This window comes from Monomorium pharaonis, chromosome 10 (assembly GCF_013373865.1).
Source record: "Monomorium pharaonis isolate MP-MQ-018 chromosome 10, ASM1337386v2, whole genome shotgun sequence".
NCBI classification, from domain to species: domain Eukaryota; kingdom Metazoa; phylum Arthropoda; class Insecta; order Hymenoptera; family Formicidae; genus Monomorium; species Monomorium pharaonis.
Window position 1 is genome coordinate 19,520,790 of NC_050476.1, and position 21,825 is coordinate 19,542,614.

A 21,825-nucleotide genomic window follows, 5' to 3' on the forward strand; every position below is an offset into this window, starting at 1 on the left:
CTTGGACGGAACACGCGAGTGGTGCGCCCGCGAGTGGCACGCGACTGATTCGCCGGGTGGCTCACGCGAGAAATAGAAAACCACGTGTGTGTGTCTTTTTCACCGCCCTTCTCCCTCTCTTCTTCCTCTCTGCGCAAAGAGAATGAGAAAGAGAGATCGCGTGTTTCGCGTGGTGCCGGATTTAATATCGAATTTGGTGTCGCGACGAGTCGTTTCTCTATATCGTTCTAGAAAAACGCATCGCAAACTTTCTCATTGCGTTCGTACAGATCGATATAACAATCTCGAGCGAGCGAAAACAGCAACGCATATCACGTCGTACGTGGCATGTAATAAAATTAGATGGCGAAGAAATTAAAGTCGCTGCAGTAAAATGCAAATCATCACGAATTTGCGAGTGTTCACTGGAAAGACCTAATTAAAAGTGATATAAATTTATATTAAAATGGAATGATTTCAAACAAGGGATAAGTGCTTAATCCGTATCGGTTAATTAAATTTTTTTATGGCTTACTTAATATTTTATATTTTTACTTAATGCAATATTTAGTGTAACAAAAATATGAAGTAATGCTACAAACAAAAATTTAACACACACTTTGCTTTACGAATTGCTTTAAAAATTAAGAATAATTGACGTTAATTTTTGATAAATGTAATTGCGCAATTTTATATCAAATTTACATCAATATACGTTTTTATTTGTTTTTTTTTTTTAGCGCGATCCCTAGAATCATATTAATTTTCTCCGCGGGGAAAAAATGCAGGACACTGGTTCACAGCGGACAAACACGCGAAAGTGTAAAACTTACACAGCGGGCCCTGCATTTTAATTCGACGCCGTCGGTAGAATCGAACGAACGCGTGTCTCTAATCAGCTGTTGAGTTTGCAAAGTACCATAGAATGGAATTCACGTGACGCACGACGACTCCCATACCCCTCTGCGAGGGGAAAAAAATAGAGATACGCGCAGGGAGGCAAGAGGCGAGAAGTGTCGTTCGCGTTTAGAGAGGTCAATAAGGGAATGTTGAAGATAAGCCGCTGAGCTGAGCGTTAACGCCGGTTCGTGCCGGAGCGGATTTTCATGGCTTTTTCATTTCCATACGCAACAACGGGTCATACGGCCCGCTGCTCGCGCACGTTGCATGCGCCATTATCGTTTATGATCGCCGCGTACACCGCGCGCCGTCTTACCCCGCTCGGTTAGCGGGGCGATTAAAAGAAACCGCATCCGAATTAGCCTGGATTTCCTCTCTTTCTCTCTGGTTTTATCTCGGTTTAGGCCGCCTCGCTCCGTTCCGTTATCAGGCGGCTAATTGCGTCGCGGGCGAGCACGCGATCGACTCGACGACGACTCGAAACTGGATCAGCGCGCCGCCAATGCCGATCCGTCGTGAAATTTCGCCGACGCTGTCAACCGCGCTCAACAATGTTCCCGATAAAATATGGCGGGGCACACCGGTTTAGTCAGTTCGACGGAACAGTGAGTAGTCTACAAAATTGAAAACTTAGCTTCGTGGATGTAATATTATCAGGAAATTTAACAGTCGATCAAGTTTTAAGCGCATTTCAAGCTTCAAAATCTGTTAGCTTATTCTCGAAACTTAAATCTTTCCTAGTAGCGCAAAACATTGGCGTAAAATTGGGAAGTAATTAATGTAAAGGCAATATTCCCAATATTGGTCCAATATTGTAAAGTAGACTTTATTCAGCCAATTTGTCTGAGCAGAAATATTGGTTCGATATTGGAAATTAATTGCATTCTAATTTAGATCCAATATTTTACAATCAATATTGGCGTTATATTGGGAAGACATTGGCCAATGCACTTCCAATATAATCAATGTTCAGCCAATATTATATAACTAATGTACTGCCAATCTCTTGTGTTACTAGAGTTATGGAAAGAACGATTTTGCTGAAGCGTTTAAAACTTTAGACGGACAGACTTGAGAATAATTTTGTTCAATCAAAATTATTATAAAGAACGTTTGAATATATTGGAAGGTGCTGTAAAAAGTTTGGACACTCTAGCTAACGGGTTTGAGTTAAAGTTTTAGATAGGTCAGCAAAACTGTTCCTTTCGCGCACTAATAGATACCAAATACTGTAAATTCCTTTTTGATATCAGAAATCCGCATTGCCAAGGTAGACTCTCGTCCGCTTTGCGAGAAACGGTGCCCGTCGGCAGCTTCACCTGCTGCAACCTCGCCATCGTTCGTGCGTACGATAAGCGCACTCGTTCGTCACGGTACGCACCCCGAGACGGGATGATACCTTTGTAAATTCGCCCGGCTTGCAATTCATTGGTCGCTCTCTCACACGTCCAGCGCGCGTGACGGACCCTTCGTTAATTAAGCTCTTCGGCATCGTATCCTGTTAAGACCGTTAAACGACGCGGCAAATAGTACCCTCCCTTTCCTCAAATTGCACGATCGCGAATATGCATGTATTCGCATCCGCCTCGTAACCGTGACCATTAAAAAAAAAAAAAGAGCCATGTTGTATCAGATGACGAACGTGAACGTGCGTCGCGCGGTTCTTTATCGGAAGAGTATAACGCGTGCGATTATCGTGTAATTAAAAAAAGACTCGTGCGCACACAAATTTGCAACAAATTGTTTTTAAGTAAAAAGCTTGAACGAAATTCACACTGTCATACACTTAGAATGTTGGATTATTTTATAGCGCGAGATATGATCCATTCTGTTTTATGTACGTAAAATAAATAATGATAAGAACAATTATTTTATTTATATAATACGACAGTAAGAAAAATACTGAAAATTGTAAAATTTAAAGTAATGTTACAAGATTTTTATTGCTGTTGATGCAGTAATCAAAAAATAAAACAAAAATGAAAACGTCAATTATTAGCTTTTCAAAAGTCTAATTAACTTCATAAATCAAAGCGAATTTCGATATTAAGATATCGTGATTCGTAATAAAAATTCATCTCCTAAGGTTGCTGTAGAATCGGCTGAAATAAATCAAGGAACCGCGCGGGGATCGAAATATCATGGCAAAATTTCGTCGAGTTCAAGTTTTTCTCATACAAAATTCGGAGGAACGCGTTTTGAGCTTTCAGAACCAAACCAACTCCGGATTTATATATAGGTTCGAACCCCTGATTTCAACCCCTCAAACGGTAGATTCGCGAGACGCCTCGGCCTAAGGTCGAGCCTGAGGTAGAAGCGAACCCGGGCCATACGTAAGGCTTAAGAGAGGGTCGACGTGGTATCTAAGGGAGGAAAGGAGCACGCGATCAATACGGGAAGGACTAGCGGTGCCAGACCAAGGCGAGCCCCGTCGACCACCAACCTAACCCGATATCATCCCATCCCATGCACCCACCCAACCTACAGTTACCTTTAACTCAGCCCACGTTCTCTCCTTCTGTCTTTCTCACGCGCGCACCCCCTGACTCACCGCGCGAGTCACTGTCTGCGAATCGCGCTCGCTCTACCTCCGCCCGATTTCCGCTCATACACCGCTATCGACGTCCTTGACTCCCGATCCGACCGCCCGTTCCAAAAGCATCCCAAGGCTGATATCGTAAAGTTCACCGGGTAGCATCAAACTGGGCTCGACAACACGAGCTATAAGGACGGCGAAGCGATGCGTTCACTCGGCGAGCGTTTCGCGAACGCTCAGACACGGGGCGCTTAGCTAAGTTATTACCAGGTATTATAAGGTTCTACGCGATTACGCTACGCGTAAGCCAAGTGCGCGATAAAGGTCCTATATAATTTGAATCTGGCATTAAAATGTCAAACGGTAATGATGCTAATATAAGTCGCGCCGGCGATGGTAGCGATAGCGCAGCACAAAATTAACCTCGAACTAATAGCGGGAAGCCTCTCGAGTACTCTTTTCATCATCGACGAAGGAAAGAGTTATTGTATAAATTAGCCATATGTAGGTTGGTATAATGATATTATCACAGTCGCTAGACTTTAGTTAGCTATTAAGGAATATATATGTGTAGTTAGGTTCCTTAAAGTGTAATCCAAGTCTCTCGCTGGCAATACAATTAAGCTGAAATAAATGAATTGTTCTATTCTATAAATACGATCATCGTGCTAAATCGATAAAGCGGAGTTGTATCAAAGTGATATAAAATAATACAGAGTTTCAGAACCAAGACACTTGCGATTTCGTAACGTTGAGAGAAATGAGCGCCGCATCCTAGAATCAAAGTAACTTTTACATATTTTTGCGACGCAAGAAACGGAGATGCAATCTACGGAAGGATAAGCCTGAGAATGTAATATTATGAATTTCGCAAAAATTTCAAATTGCAATACAAGAGATGATAAGCAGTTTATGGTGCAGTTTGTGAAAAAGGAGTCGCTAAGAAGATTAACTTTTTACATCGAGGAATATATCAAGACGACGATGCGCTGACATTTCGACGAGAGGGGGGACACTTAAAAGTGAATGCGCCGAATATTACCCGATACCGGGAAATTACATACCGAGATTACATTCGATATCGTTAAACCGGTGCTGCGTAATTGCCAGCTGCCACCATCTGGCCTCCACTAATTTCGGGATTAGTAAGCCGCGTTGCATTAATGGTTACGCCGTAATTAAATGATGCCCGAGTATTCGCCATTCCATAAAACGTAATTGGAGTGGACGGCCGAGATTCCCTACTAACCTACCTTTTCGCATTGCCCGTTTTGATGTTTCTCAGAATTTATTGCCATGTGTCTGAATACATTTCGGATGTACGATAGAACGACCGACACTTCCTTCCTTTTATCCAGAGTGTTTTTGATCGGATTAATCGCGTTAAGTGTCGAAATCGAGAAAGTGCCTGTATGATTGGTGTAATCCTGAGCTAAAGAGGCAAAATTACGCGGACAAAATTTTATAGTAAAAATTTTTGATAAATAGTAAGCGTGGATCAAAGAAGAAATTACGAAATCTTTTTCCGTTTTTCATTAAACTGCCATAGTATTTATATTACTTATAATATAATTTTCTACAATTTTTTTATGGTCCATAGCTACTATTGTACATAATAATTTTTGATATATAAAATTTTCTCCATGCATAACGCTAAAACGATTATCTCTTATTATCAAACAGATTTTATTAATATAATTTTTACTAAAGTTCTCTTTTTCTCTTTCTTTTATTGTTATTAAAATAATAGATAAATTTTTTGTCAAATACAATCCTTAATTGTTTACATTTTACTGCACGTTCTACTTGTTTACAGCTGGCAAAAATCAACAAGATTGAATTTGGTTAAAATCCATTTCCTGCGAAATGTGCGTGATGCAAAACGTCGGTAAGGCGCTGCGAGTGCATTTATTGTGTTCTCCGAATGCGATAAGTATTCCCCGGCAATACGTTACGTTTTTCTTTGTTACCGTATCGCCAATGGCGGTGAAAGTGTAATGATTATTTAAGAAAAAAAAAAAATAGTTCGCAGGAATCGACTTCTCTGTTCGCAATTTCCGCGAGACGCGATACAACTTTCGTACTGAATCCGATCGATTTAATGACGGCCTGTTTATCTCGAGGCTTTCCCTTCCACGTGATGGCTTTTTTAATGCTCGTCGTTGCTTAGTTTACGACCGCCTTTTTAACCCTTTAACAGCTCAGCACAGCAGTAGCCTTAATTAAGCGCATATGTGAAATCTCATTTTCTCCCGACTTTCCACGCTGGACGGTTGTCAATATAATTGCAATTATTACAATTACTTAATCAACGGAATATTAGGTTTTTAATGCGTCAGTAATGCGTCGCCACTTTTATTAGTTTATTATATTTTCACTCGTGTAAATGGAGAAAGTATAAAATAAAAAAAAAAAGTATAAAAATTTCATGCAATTAGATAAAACTAAATGAATAAATAAAAAATATATTGGCATTATGTATTACACAATTTGCATAAATACTTTGATGTACATTTTTGTTTAAGCAGATGCCAATTTTTACAAACAGCCAGTAAATTTCAAAAGTAGAAGTACTATTGTAACATTTTTCCTCTCCCTCTAATTCAACTTCTTATAATAATAAGAAAAAGGTAAAAAGAATAGAATCTTGTTAGACTTTTGTGAGGCACTTAATAGACAGGATATACACGTATATATTTGACGGTCGCGATTTAACATGAACGAAATTGGGCGTTTCGCCAAAACGGACTCGTTAGTAGTTATCCTAGCGCGGTATAGTCAATCCGCGAAAAGTCACGGTCAAAGAAAGTTAAAAAGTTGAATGGCTCTGCATGCGCTGTCTGTGCCGTAACACACATCGCATAAAGTGCCCGTAAAAGTTCGAGTGTGCGGTTACTCGAAGAAATTACCCGCGCCGCTTCGTGGATATTTCAAGTGCGGGAAGAGAACCCCATTCAATACTTATAGACGTGCATGCGAGCAACGCATTACCTTGTCCGGGGGGAAAAGAACGCAAAAAATAGTTATTTAATTACGTTTGATAAGCTGTTATCTTGCGCTAACAGTTCCTTTTTATATTTTCCACTTGGAACAAATCACGTTTGTCTATATAAATAAATTCTATATGACTTAATTATATTTATGGTAAACTCTCTGAATCACAATCAGTGAAAACTCGACGAAATCAGTGGAAATACACTGACTTTCAATGATATATATATAATCATTTATTGATTATCAATCAGTGAAATAAATACACTGATCTTTCAGTGACTATACATTAATTCTGAAGTGAAAATTACTGAAAGACAGTGAATATTCACCGATTATCACAGTTATAAGTATGCCACTGCGAATAAGTGAATATTTACTGATTAAGATTTAGAGAGAATACAATTAATTATTGAATAAGTGCTTATGATTTCTGTGAGAGATCGATCTCATTATTTTCCCGGGATATAACGTCAGGATTTCACGAAACAGCCCAATTCCAAATATGCAGACTAGAAAGAAACCTATGTCCTATCGCCATAGCCCTAGGCGCCTCGCCGCTTCGCCCCACACTTCGCGCAGAAATCGCGAACTTTCGTCCGGTTTCAACGGCTAGGAAACCGCCGGCCGTCCATCCGGGACGAGGAGGTTCCCTATCGCTTCTCGCATACGGAGCAATCAGCCGGGAAGCAGAAGGCACGGCTTGCCGCGTTGTGGCAGACATGCAACCATCAGCAACAAGTAAGACCTTATAGCACGGTGATCAACTTGGCCGTACGTTCCTTCTCATTCAATCCATCCAACGAGCCCCAGTCTCGCTCTGACTCGCTACTTCGCCAACTCTCGCCGCGCGTACATAGAATTCACTTAGGTCGACTTTAGGGCGCATCGCTCGCTCACGCGGAGACGTGATCTAAATTGCACCGTGCGCCGCGCATGAGTATAACACGCATGATTATACTCACGCCAAGTGGAGGAAAGTCCCGCCGCGTGTCCTGATTGATGCGAAAAGTGGAGCTAATCCCTGACACGACGGCCCGAAAGAATAGCCGATTGTTCTGTCGTGATCGAACGACGATACCGGATTTTACGAATAAATTGCTCTTACTACATGGAGAGTATTTTCTCTTAGGGTTCACTCCCAAGATTATGTTAGTTGTGAAATAACACGGCCTTTGAAAAGTTTTAATTTATTTTAGTATTAATATTTAAGAACAATTTGGTAAAGTTTAATTAAATTTTCTTATAAGCTTAACCAAATTATTCTGTTATAGAATAATTAAATTTTAAGAAGAACAAAATAGACCAAAGTGGTAAGTAGAAATAATACGCTTTTAAAGTAATTTTTGAGTTGCTGAATCTGATTTTGATCTTAAAAAAATATTAATATTTTCTTAATTAACAAAATAAAACTTTCGATAGATCAGAATCAAATTCAACAGCTCAAAAAGAAAACATACTCTGTTTTACCTGCCACTTCGAGAGGAAAAATTTATTTATTTTAAATTTATGTTGTTATGATTTGAGGAAAAATTCCAAAGTAAAATTTTGTTTGTGTAGCGAGAGAAGAATGAGCGAAGTGAAATCTCGAAGATATTCTACGTTTGTTGTGACACGTTTTTCAAAAGGATCAAGAAACGATCGTTTAGAACAATCGATCAGAAAAAAAAAAATTTTCTACATTCTGTTTTATAGAACGTTGGCACTTGCTCTCGTTTAAGCCGGGTACGTGAAAAATAGCCGTTTGTGTTAATTCATTCAACCGTGAAGCAAGTCATTTCGGGTTTATGACGTTCAAGTGGCATTTTGTGCTCAAAGCATCGAACGACACGGAAAATACGAGTTCCAGCATCGCGGACGGTAATGTTCGTGACTTGAAAGTAATCAATGTCACGGAGGTAACCATGCCTGCGCGCAGCCATTTTTTGAATGGACCTCCCGCATAAATTACTATTTATTACTTACAAGAAAAGAAAATAGAGGAAAGAAGGCAATTATGGACTAGATGTGAGGTTATGGAATTCACATGAATTTCTCATATACTTTGTGTTGAGAGTTCTGGGGATAACTCCAAATTACTTCTTTACATATTGTTCAGATTTTTTTATTTTATAATATGGCCACTGCTCATTATTGTTCATTTTATCGTGATGAAAGCTGCGTTTCAATATTGCAAGTCGCCAAAAGTTTTATAGGTCTACTCTTTACTTTATTTTAAGAAATATGTCGAATATCAATTTTAATGTAACTTGAATGACTTGAATATGGCTTTCAATTGATGTAATTAAATTTAATGTATGACGTAATGTGTGCATGTATTTGACGTGTACAGTTATATTGCCTGCGTTTGGGGTTATGGACCATTTGCGAGTGCCGTGAATCTGAAACCATAATCTCTTCGCGCGTAATATTTTTTACAATATTTTTACAGTACTTGGGTAATATTGTTTGTTATAATATTTTTATAGTACTTCTGAAATACACGAAATTGCAAGAGTCAAAGATTCTTTTACATATATTTTTTATTCTTTTGTGTACTAATTTTGAGAACATTTGTTGGTAATGTTCCAAATCTCCCTACAGGTTGCATAACTGCAATCTTTTTTCCCCTCTTCAGTAAATTGTTAATTACGCTCATTACACATACCCAATTTCTGCTTATAACAGGATTGGCAGAACTTCATGGATAACAAACTTGTACCAACAAAAATTGTATCGCAAATGTTTTAATGTTTCAATAAATTATTCAAATAAAACAAAATGGTGATTCATAGTCCCCCTCTCTCCTCTACATAAACGGAATAATTCTTTTCTAATTCATATACACGCGCATTAAAAATATTTCCATCCCCCTCCCCCGACAATTATAGATGTCAGCTTTGCCGCGTCGTATTATCTCAATTGCGGCGAAAGATATGGTTATCCCGTCAGTATCGTAGAATTAGTGAGCATCTTTAGGGTGTAGCCGTCGGAGTTTGCGGGAACCGTAGATGCAGTAGCGCGGGTATCGCGAAAGAGGAAAGAAGAGGGTTGGGGAGGGAAGGGAAAAAGAGGAAACGAGAGAGAAAGAGAAAGAGAGCGCACAGGAGGGGGAAGGAGGGGGAGAAAAATAGCTCGGTTATGATTACGGGTTACCGGGTGGCGGGGGTCGCCCCCGAACACGACCCTCTTTTACCGCTACCGCGCGGCGTAGCTGCCGCGTATTAATGCGATACACGATAGCCTGGTGGCTATTAAATAAAAAATATGAGAGCAAAATGGCTGCTTTCGCGGCGATACGTCACTGAGAGGCGTGATTTGTACCGAAGCCCCGTGCTGGCGCGTCGGGGTAAAAATTGGTGTACCAGAAACGGAGGGGGGGAGAAAAAAAAAGGAGAGGCGGACGAGCGGGCGGCGGGACCCCCGCTAGAGCCGATCGCTGAATTTCGCCTGCAGTGATGTATCAACAACATAATGTACAGGTTCGTTGCATTTTGATCGGCTCTGTCAGCGCTTTAACGGGTAATCTCGCGGCCACGTACGTTCGGGCCCGGAAACCTCGTTCGACCCTTACGCGCCTTTGTTCCGCCCGAAATTCCTGTGCGTGCGTCCGTTCCGCGAGATGCAAATCAGAACGCGGGCCTACGCTCGCAAATTTTTTCTCTTTTTTTCAGCCGATCCGAAAGCAATTCCCGCGTGGCCCAAAATATCCGGGCATCCGGATTACGTTCTGTTTCTTTTAAATGGACTTGTCGGTCCTTAATTCAAAAATAACATACGTACCTTCAGTCGTAAGTTAAAATCCATTCCTGAAGAGATATCCGCTTGGGACGGAGAATGGAAGAATTGATGTCATTTATTTATCCGCGTCTTTTCCGCTTTTCACTCTCGCCGTATGTCGCGGTTGTGCGCGTAATGGCGGCTTTCTCGACACGAGTAAAAATACAGCCGTCCGCATATTTTTCCCGCGCGAATGGCGCGCGAGTTAGTGCCCGGAGAAAAGTTTATTCGAGTATTTCATAAAGGAACGAAAGCCGAGAGCCGTGCGCGCTCTCGACGGGGGGCCCCCCGCCGTGTATCGTGCGTTCGCGCCGGGTGATAATTTCCGAGAGACGACAGAAATGGATTGGCGAAGTATGTTTCGTTCAACGATCGAAAAATCCGACCGTCCGGCCGGATAATCAGCGTTTTATTAGTTTACTTCGGGGTACAATCAAGCGCAACCTAGCATCGCTAATTCGCTGAGAGAAGTTGCCTTTCAGCCTAGAACTACAAGCAATAGAAGAAAATATTTTGCATAATGAATTATACAAAAAAAAAGAACACGGAAAGTTATTTGGATCGGCCCAAATTTGTCGCAATTTGACTTGATACGAATCTGATGATCCTTTGTAAAAACTATAAAATTTTAATAAAATATTTCAATATTATAATAGTCGTCTAAGCGACACAATATGATTGTTTTGACAATAATATTAAAACATTCTAATTTTTGGAAACACTATTGTTATTTTCTGTTCGATAATTTTTTTCTCAACTCATAAAAAGATATGTTATTAGTGAATATATTTCTTTTCTTATTAAAAACTACATAAAAATTTTTTTATAAGCAAGTTATTTAATATTATATTTAATATTATATAATTTCAATTCAACTATTTAATATTTAAAAAATAAGCATATTCTCTAAATACGAATATTTTTTTCTTTGTACATTTGCACTTTCTATTTTAACGACAATTTTGTATTTAATTTTACCGTATACGGTTTCCTTTAACAAGATTGAAAAAAGGAATTAAAGTCCTAATTAAAATCCTCTCGTGTCTACAATTATGATATTTGGGGAATCTTTACTATGGGAGAAATCTTTAGTCGTGTAACATAAATATTCGTTATTATTTTCCCGGTCACTTTTCTTTCCGAGTCATAGTCCGTGCGTGGATTTGCGAGAATGGCGGTGTTTAGTGTAGCAAATTACCAGCGCGACGTGTTTCGTGTCGAGTTGATCGAAGAACGCTTTCGGTCTGCTTGAACCTTTTACGTCGGAGATTCAGGAGAAACGGTTTCTCTCGCTCCCCCTCCGTCTTTCTTTCTCTCCGTGTTTCTTCGCGCGCCACGGCAGAAGTGACGAAAAAGGGCAGTAAACGTTTTACACAAGGAAACTTTCGTAGAAGTAATGTATCCGCATACCGTTTAGAGAATAGTAAGTATTAAGTAGGAAGGTACCTCCTTGCACGCTACTCACGAAAAACGATACTTTAACGCGGCAAAAGGGGAAAAGTCCGTGTATTTGATTTCAGTTGTTTCTTAAATATTCACCGTTTAGCACGAGAAACTCGTTTCGCGTGTCTTCGCTGTCTTCGTGCTTGCTGTCGCGTTAGCTGCATTCTCGACAATTAACCCTATCGTGTGTCAGCGCGTATCGTCGATAAATTTAATTTGCCATTGTTAAATAAGATTGTCGACATGTTATGCTCGAATATCGATTGTTAGAAAAATCGGAATCCATGGTCGAGAAGTGATTCTTCAATTGCTTTTATTAATAATAATTTATAATGCAATCTTGGGAAATTTCTCGCATTTATTTTAAGAAAGGACGTGATATAAAAAAAATATATAAAAAATACTAAATTTATATGTAAAATTAGCAGAGGTTTATAAATATGGAATGGCAATTCGACAGGCGTCTGCTGTTGCTTCTTCCTCGGAAAGGATTTTATTACGTCTCGTAGTCGTGGCACGCGTTTACTTTTTTGACACTGTAACGCGTTAACGATAAATCCAAATTAACAAATTAGATGTCCCTGGTAGTAGACTTCGCTACTACGAACCAGCAGCGCGAAACCGCCTTCCAAGCGTGAAAATATTTAATAGCTATGTCCACCGTACACGCGTCCCTGGCGAAAACATATTAAAGTAAGCAAATTAACTTTCCTCGGTCGTGGACATTCTTCATCGGGTCTACCTTGAACGCCACGAGCGTATTTAATTAGAAATGCCCTCTATTTTAGAGTACCTTTTAAACAAATGTGACTTAATGTGCTAAATTAAAATAATCTAATGCTAAATAATTTTATTCTTAATTTATATTAAGAAGTTTACGCTTAAGATATAATTATTTTAATTCAAATATGTTGATATATCTAAAATGTGTAAATAATTATATCTAAAGAAAGGATTTTATTTCTCATTCTCATTTTCATTAAAGAAATTTAAGTTATCGAAAGTTATGAAAATGTGATTAGAAGAATATTGTTGAATGCATATGGATCACTTAAATCGTACTTCATGCAATTTTATATTAAATATTTATTTGTATATACACATATACATATTTGCAATTATTAAGTTTATCTATCTATATAAATTAATATTTTTATGAAATCAAGATTTTTGCATTGTGTCACCACAAATTTTATTACAATAAGTAATATTAATATAAGCCTGATAAGTGATAATAATAAAACTAATAATTGATATTATGTTTGTTGCGAAAATAAATTTAAACTAATTTTATTTTGACGTCCTTATCTTTTCATTACCGTTATTAATTATTAATTATTAAATAGTCCTAATCAGTTTTCTCGTTAAATTCTTAATACAATAAATATCAACTAATAATTTTTTATATTTTAACTATTATAATTAAGAAATTCGATAGTTCAAAGGCGATATGATCTGAACAACTGGTTGTACCTTTGTAACATGTTGCAAAAAAGCTTGCAATAAGTTAATTTATTATCGGTGAAAAAATGAAACACTGTAATAACTTGAAACAATTTTCAACGTTCGTTTGTGTACCAATCAGTTCCTAAAGAAAAATCAAATAAAAAAATAATAAATAATAAACATTAGGTAACTCTTTCATACCAAAAGATCTAATTTTCGTAACGGCTAAGCAAGTCTCTCTTAGTAACCGCTCTCTTTTTCTCTCTCTCTCTCTTCACGAGACAGATCTCTTCGGCGGCTACGAAGACGATGGGATGCGGGGAGAGGGATGGAAAACGCAGCGTGAATGCGATGTGATCTACGCACGGCGGCGGTCCGGCGGGCGCTGATTTGATGCCGTGTAATTCGATAGACGCGAATTCCTCTCCGTGAGCGGGACAAGACAGAGGGTAGACGTCGTGCCGCGTCTAAACGAGTCGTTCCCTCAATCGCTCTCTTGCCCCGCGAAGACACACCGGCCAGCCGCGATTCACGGTATAATTGGGAGGGGGTATAAAAATCCGATCGCGCTCAGCCGTAATTTCGAGGATACCTCGTGGTGGCGGCCGGCTTGTCATAAACCGGATTTACCGTCGGGGTTCGTAAAGTTTATGAGGAACGGCGAAACGGTATATGGCGCGCGGAAAGGAGAGACGGCGCTGATGTTTGTTGAGAAGGGAGAGCCGAGGGTGGTCACACACGGCGGAGGGAGGAAGGAGGGGGGCGTGGGAGGCAGAAGGGAAGGTCCTGGAAAGTCGGGTTCGCGGAACCCGTGCGAATTGTATAAATATGTTATTGGTATACGAGCCCGAGAATGACGTGAGGTGGATTACCCGGAAACTGGTATCCAGGTTCAAGGAACACGAGCCGGGCTTGAGCCAAGCCCCGAGTCCGGTCGAGAAAATCAAGCGCGACCTGATTGCATCGCCATTTTCATAAATCGATATCGTGTCTGGAAGATACGCGCTCGCGCGTCGTCGATTTATACCACGTGATGTAATCAAAGTTTGCGCCGAGTTGCAGTCTGTCTAGGTCTTGAAAACGTACACGATGTGTCACTTATGCAGGCATAAACATTAATATGTGTACGCTAAGTTATTTCTATTTATACATTTTTGTTAGAAAAGTCGACGTCTTAAAGACTTTGTAATTTAAACGTTATAATTATTTCATAAATTACATTCGCTTTTATATTTTATAATTTACGAAATACAATTGCTTAAATTATAAAGCATCTTTCTTCATTTTGTTTAATTGAATTCAGCATCATGTGATTTCTTAATAAAATATATTGAGAAAAAGATACTTAAAAACTTGTTTACAGAATATTAATTTTTTTTTCACCGAAATCTTTATTTAAATACAGCAAAATAAAATGTTATATCTAACAAATAAACCAGTTAATAGAAAATTAAGATATATTTTATAAAGATGTATCTCGTCATATAATAAAATTTTTTTATAATAATAAATAAATTCGAAGAACACGTCAAGTAACAATTTTTTTTGGTGCCTGAATAAGGTCGCTTAATTTATTCTTCTAAAACACTATTAAATAGAGATTCTCAGAGAAGCTCTATTTAAAAAAAATAAAGTAGCCCCCTAACTCGGTCCTTACATAAAATTCAGGTGCCTTAAATAAAATCTTTTACGAAAAAAAGTTGCAGATAAATTTCATGTATTATTTCGACAAACATTATATACAGACGCAAATGATACACTGTAAAAAATTTTTGTAAAACTACAACTATAATAGTGGATAATTTTGAGACCAACTGTAATAGTTGTAAATTTTCTCGTGTCTATAATTTTGCAGTATACAAGTAAAAATAATTCAATATGTCACAAACTTGTTTACGGTGTATACACAAGTGTAAAAAACAAATTAAGAAATTATTGTGAAATTTATATACAAAATTACATACACATAAAAATTTATTTAGTTGGCCCAATTATTATAGTTGGTCTCAAAATTACCCACTATTATAATTGTAATTTTACAAAAATTTTTTACAGTGTACGGTGCAAAAGGCAAACATAAAAAACTGCAATAAATTTTCTCGATTGATCATCAATATATTTCGACGTAGCTCATCCGTTTCGTGAGTGCGCGTGTCGTCGTCATCGTCATCGGAGGCCCGTTCGGGGATTAGCTTCGGGCGTGCAAGGGCGTACATAACGCAATTAACGAGCCGACAATTAATAACCTGCCGTTTATAGATGCCGATAGGGCCGTTCGATCGTAGTGATGCACGTCGGCTCGCGCATGAAATCGCGCGCGTACAGAGAGTTCGTTTTCACGTGTAAGTATAATATTCCACACCCGTCCCACCCGATCTCTCGTTCTATTCCCGATATCGTCTCCGCCACCCCCCTCGCTTCGCTCTTTCTCTTTCCCTCGCGCTGTGCTTGTCCCCTTCTCCCCCCCCCCTTCCCTATTTCTCTCTCTCGTATCCGCAGACTCGCTCCCTTTCCCTCGCGCGCGCATCTAAAACGCAAGAAAGGGAACGTAATAGCCTTGCATGATACACAGCCATTAATCCGTGTATATACCCTTCCATACTTTGGAGGAATAGACACCTCGTACGCCTCGGTTTCATAGCCGGTTCATCAGCCGGATATCTCCCTGTTCTGTCTCTCTCTTCCTCTCCCCCCCCCTTTTCCCTGGCCGCCTCCCGTTCTCGGCTTCTCCCTGTCTCTTCCTCTCACTACCGATGATTTAATTTCGGCGCGCGCGATCCGCTGCAGCGCGACTCGAGACTTCTATATTAATTTACTTTATCGGTTTAAAAAGGTTTAAAAATTACGTGAATAACTGTGGTATTTTGTAAAAGAATAAACTCCTAAGAGTCATGTTGAATCTTTTCCTTCATTTAAAATGTGAAAATATCAGACTTTTAGCAAGATAATTATAATATTTGCGGTCTATCTTAAGTAAAATAATGTTTCAAAAAAGTGTAGTGCAGAAGTTTAATTTCACAATAGTTCTGTAGAAAATTAATCAAATCAGAAAACAGAAAAGCAAAAAAAATATAATTAAAAATAGTATGTAAATTATATTAATAATAATATATCTCTCGTTTTCTATTTTACACGTTAATAAAGTTCAATTTTATCTTTGTACTGTTAAATAGGTAGCGATATCTAGATTGACTCATCATTCGATTACTAATTATCATTAACTGTTCTCGAAAAAAAGAGCAAAAATTTTCGTTTACTTTCATAGCGAATCCACGAATTGTCTCATTTAATATAAGAAACTATTATAGTTGAAATTGATCAGAAAATATATCCATTTTCGTTGTATCGCCTCACTATACATATAGATATACTTCATTTCAGCGAAATAATATACGAAACCCTCCTCTGCCTTCCCCTCGCCTGTATTTCCTATCAAATGTGACGTCGAATCGTATCGTTCTTCTGACAGACAGTTCCAATCACGATTTGCCATTCGGTGGCACGCCCGTTTCTCTTTTCTTGCCTGCTGCCCATTCATCTCTCCATCCGTTCGCATACACTCACACCACCAACCGTCGATCAATCGTGAATCGCAGTTGGTGCTTGCGGCAGGTGAATGTATCGCGTAGATAATATCGCCGCTCGAAATGGAGTCGATCGTTTGTAGTCGCTGACTTATCATATCGCGGTTGATTGGTCCTTAACGATTAGAATCAATAACTCGAACGGCGATCTTTTTTCTCCATTTACGCGGATTGACATAATGGCCTCTTACATAAGTGTTTGAGAGATAAACATCGTTGATGAACACGTTGTAGAAATAATAAGTTAACATTTAACATAACTAGTATTCTCTTTAATAACGAAGACTATAAATAGAAAGTGCAATAATAATAAATTAACCTATTAAGTTTTAGCCTTTACGTGCTTTTCTATTTTAAATTTTTGTAATTCAAGTCTTAATTAAAATTTTTTAACCGCGATTGGTATTGAGAGATAAAAAGAGTTGCTTTTCCGAAAATTTAATACAGAAAAAGAAGTAATATAGTCAATAACATATGTAGTTACGGGCTGCCAACTACATATAATACTCAATTCAATAATATTTGCTGTTAATGCAAGTACACTATTGATACTACAATAACATATATTATTGTATTGAGTCGATCTGTAGTTGGCAGCCCGCAACTACATATCTTATTGGATATATTACAGTTTTTTTCAGTGAATCGACAACAGAACGAAACATCTATAAAAAAGATATAAAGATTGAATGAAAAGTGGAGGTGAAAAATATAAAGCCTCGGCGTTTTTACTGGCAAATATTCAACAAATAAATTAATTTGTATAATTAAAATAATTTAATATAATTGTTATTCTACTCAAAAAGAAAAACAAAAATTATTGTCAGTAAAAAGGCACAGGTCTCTCACTTTTTTGTCTTCTATTTCATTCTAGATATCGCATTATTAAATTCGCCCATTAAATTTCCGAGAAAGACGTTTTAAATACCAATTGCTTATAGACTTAATAAGTCAATTAAATACAACGTGATATCAAATACTGAATATTTAAATCTAATATATATATTAAGTGCCAATTTCTTACCGATGATATCGATATTCATTAAACCAACAATTTGGGAAAAATGTTGCATGGTAAAATTGCATTGTAAGTACCGACATTATTTTTACTGGTATCACATTATTTTTACTATATCGGTTCTTTCACGTAGGACTGGTAAGAATTCTTGTCGTTCGCTAATCGCGACTTATAAAAGCACGCATATATTATGAAGCGCTGCTGACAAAGCGCATCAGACCATAACTTGCGACGCGCACACTTCCATTTACCAAGGATGCGTCGCAAATCTGTTGAATATTTCACGCGACTCGTCGCCGTCACTTATCCCTCCTCGACCGTGGATCAGGGGACGAGATCTCGTTCGCGCGACGATGGATTTCTCCGGCACGGTTAACGGAATTGAGACGATCGATCGTGAGCAAAGAGGAAGCAGGTGTCCCTCATCGCGGTATGGCGATAAATACGGGAGCGCGCGCGCGCGTCTGATATGCATTTTTAAAATTTGGTGCGTCCAAATGAGGTCGTAAATACGGGGCTGTTCTACGTAATGAGCGATATTCCGACGAGTAGTACTCACCTGTAGGAACATTTCGCCGTCGAGGTGATGATGGTCATAAGCGGCGAGCGCCGCCAGCTCTCTCGTCCTGTAATGCGAGTCGTGGTGCGAATTCTCCTCCTTATCTTTGTGCATCACCACTGCAACAGAGTAAAGCAGACCGCAATGTAGGTACGAGTTCGGAAATCGGTAAGTCGGTGCAATAAAAATCACACGTTTGTGATCGTTACGATCTCTATACTCATGAATTAATTTGTAAGACGCGCGCCTCTCTCTCTCTCTCTCTCTCCTTTTTCTTCCTTCGAAATCAGATGTATACTATCTTTTTTGTCGCTCTTTTGAATTACAGCGTAATTAAACTGGTTTTCCCTTGATTTAATCGACTCTAATAATAATTAATGCCTATAAATATATAATCTAATTATCTGAGTAATCTCCATTTAATGTGCCAATTTATTTATATAAAATACATGCGGCTTTAATTGATTACACCGAGACCTCCACGCTAATCAAGTTGATTTCTAATGTTTCCCGACGGTTTCGGGCCACGGGAATGCGAAAAAGTGGTCCCGTGCGAAAAAGAAGCCGCATTAATGCGATAATATACAACGCCGAGCGAAAAAGCCGGCAGGGAAACGTCGTCGAAAACGTGCACACGTGCAACGTGGAGAAGAGGGATAATTTCGACGGTGCAATTAAATTTCAATCAGGCGGTCTCACGGCGTATATACTCGTCCGCGAATCTTAAGGCCTCCTTCCCCCCCCCCCCTCCCTTGCTCCCCATCGCCCCTCTTTTTTATTCACGTCGACCGCAAATCACCAGGAATGATTAGAGGGTTTAAGCGGGCGCCCGTCATCATCCCTTGGCACACGAATGCGAAAACGAGGCACTCGCTCGCGCAACCGGCCGCAATCACAATCAGTCTTACGATTTCTCTATTCCACGGCATGAAACTGCGGCAGTTCCTGCTTCTACGGCCGAGAACTTACGACACGATTTTTACAACGCTTTTTTTTCTCGAAATCGCAACTGGTAACCCTAGCCTTCGAATTATGATTTAAATAGTTAAGCATTGATGTTTAGCTTAGTCTTTCTAGGTAATTATTACATAATATTTAAGATAAAGAGTGTCAAATAATTAGTATTAAATCAAAAATAATATTTTACTTAAGAATTATTGATATTATATTCTTACTTACGTATGGAACAATGATAATCTTGCTTGCTTATAATTTAATATTTTTTTAAAAATTGAATAATCTTAAATTTCCGCAAAGTGTTACATTTTTATTTCAATATTTATAATAATCATCTAATAAGAGAACCATTATACTATAATTAATTTAATAACAGCAGTGTTAAAAAGTTCTAATTCTTAAAGATAATGTAATCTTCTATATTTCTCCGCATTGTTTCCTCTCGACTCATAAAAATTGTTACTAAAACGAGAATTCCTTTTTTTCTTTATAAAACATACAAAATTTTGGAATTTTTCATGGAAGTAAATTATACCTATTTGACAGTGTGTGATCTTATTCCAACATTAAACATTTCGAAAATAAAAATTTTCTCAAAATAAGAGTGAAAGAGCGTCTTTTTTTCCATGCACATAATTTAATTTGAGGAAAAAACAAGATGGGAATTTAAAAAAAATAAAAAATAAAAACGCGAATGCAATAGTTTGAACTCCATTTCCAATTTATTTAGTAAAAGATAAAGATATTTTGTGAAAGGAAAGAGGCCGAAAATATACAACAACGGACGTAAACGGATGGTCAATTTACACAAGAAATGCCGTATGAAGGATATTCATCGACGATTTGCATAGGCGATTGCTGATCCTGATTGGAGATTATGGCCGGTGCAAAAAGGACAACGACAAAATTAATATCGTGTCTCTCGATAAGAGCAAAGATGTGTTTCCGGTGCTTCGTCCGCCCGACAATCGGCACTACTCGAATCACATAAATTCAGGTCTGCCTCACCACGCGGTGCGTTACATCGTTCGCGCATCGACTGCCTGGATTAAAAGTCATTAAAGTCAGCCGTAACAAACCGAGCCGTTATCAGATTTGTCATATTATACGCTGTAACGTTGGTTTGCAGTTTGCAGATTTTTATGAAAGATTAAAGTGACGATGACGTCGGCGAGGGGCAACTGAAAGGAGCGACGGACACTTTTTACCGTAACGCAAATTTATGTTTCTCGGCCAGCGATAATTAAGGCGATTACTGTCAAAGATATAAATTTGACCGACGTTTCTATATAGACTCGATATGATCGGTATCAACGTTCTTTCATCATAATAATATAATAAATCGATAAGCTTCCTTATTCCAGTTAAATAAAAATGAAGTCGCAATGCATTGCCAAATTTCATGCTACCAATTCTTATACTGGAGAAATAGAAAGAAAGGAATAAGATTGCATATATTATTTAATACAAAATTTTCAACGTGATATTGTAAATTTTTCTGTATATGGACATGTTTAATATTTACCTGTATATGCAATAAAATTATTTAATTTATCAATAAAAATAAAGATTCCATGCACTAATTAAAAGGATTACTGGACTCAAATAAATGCTATTAATATTATTCGAATAATTCATTTACATCAAACAAGCAAATATTGGTGAGAAAAAATGTTAATTTGACCAAATTTTTCAACTTGATTAAATTTCTTCAGTTTAAGCATTTAACTTCAATTTAACTATTTATATATTTGACTAGAATACATAAACAGTTTAATTAAAGAAATTAATCAATTTAAAAAATTTAGTAAAATTAACAACTTTTTTTCGCAGTGTAGATATTTAAATATAATTCTAATAATATATTTATTTGAATCAAGTATTCTTTTTCCTTTTGGTATGACTTCAAATTTTTGTCGGTTTAAAGATTTCGAAAAGATGAGATCCGGCGAACTCCTCCACTTTCCAGAATGCATGATATTTTATAACGGTATAAGTTATGGATGTTACAAATATAGTGCGAACAGATTGAAAAGCCGGCGCTTTGTCTTGCACTCGCATGTTGAAGCCACGGCGACATTAACGCGACCGGTTTATTATTTAACACGACGGTGGTCTCGTATGTTCTAATTATGGCGCGCATATTAAGCAGAGAGGCAAGCAGGTGTGTATGAAACTGTAACAGATCGACGGGGTATTATAGGGTTTAAAAGGAAGTGTCGCTCACATCCTGTCACGTACGTATCGTTCCCCCGGGCTCGCCGTTAATCCGTTTGCGCTTAAGTTGTTCGGACATCGATAGTCCTTGGATTCTCGCGAGGGAAAGGATGAGAGACGCCGCTCGTTTTTAACGAAAAATTCGGCCCACTTTTACGACCCATTATCTACACTGACGCGTAAATTACTCTACGAGTGCAATAAAATGAAAATTGCGGTCGAGTACGAATGAAGCAACAAAGAGAAGGTCTTCTGCGCACGAGGTTTATCTTAAGATGTAAATATGTTAGCATGGTAATATACACAAAATCCTTTCTATTTAAGTACTTTTTAATACTGAACTGATAATCGAATATCGTGTCTCGAAACTTTACCGAAATCAGTTCCGTTTCGATTAATCTTCCCTCGATCTATTAATAAATTATATTAGTTCAAG

The 21,825-nt window shown here is 38.1% G+C and overlaps 1 protein-coding gene across 2 annotated transcripts in view; it reads right to left on the reverse strand.

Moving 5' to 3' along the window:
- LOC105834853 overlaps positions 1-21,825 on the reverse strand; it is a 208,685-nt gene that overhangs the window by 41,837 nt on the left and 145,023 nt on the right. For both annotated transcript variants that reach the window (XR_001138929.3, XM_012677649.3), the window contains exon 3: positions 18,216-18,334. Coding sequence is in view for 1 of the 2 variants with exons in the window: in XM_012677649.3 (XP_012533103.1) it covers positions 18,216-18,334 (119 nt within the window). In the remaining variant the exon portion in view is untranslated. The remainder of the gene's footprint in view (positions 1-18,215; positions 18,335-21,825) is intronic.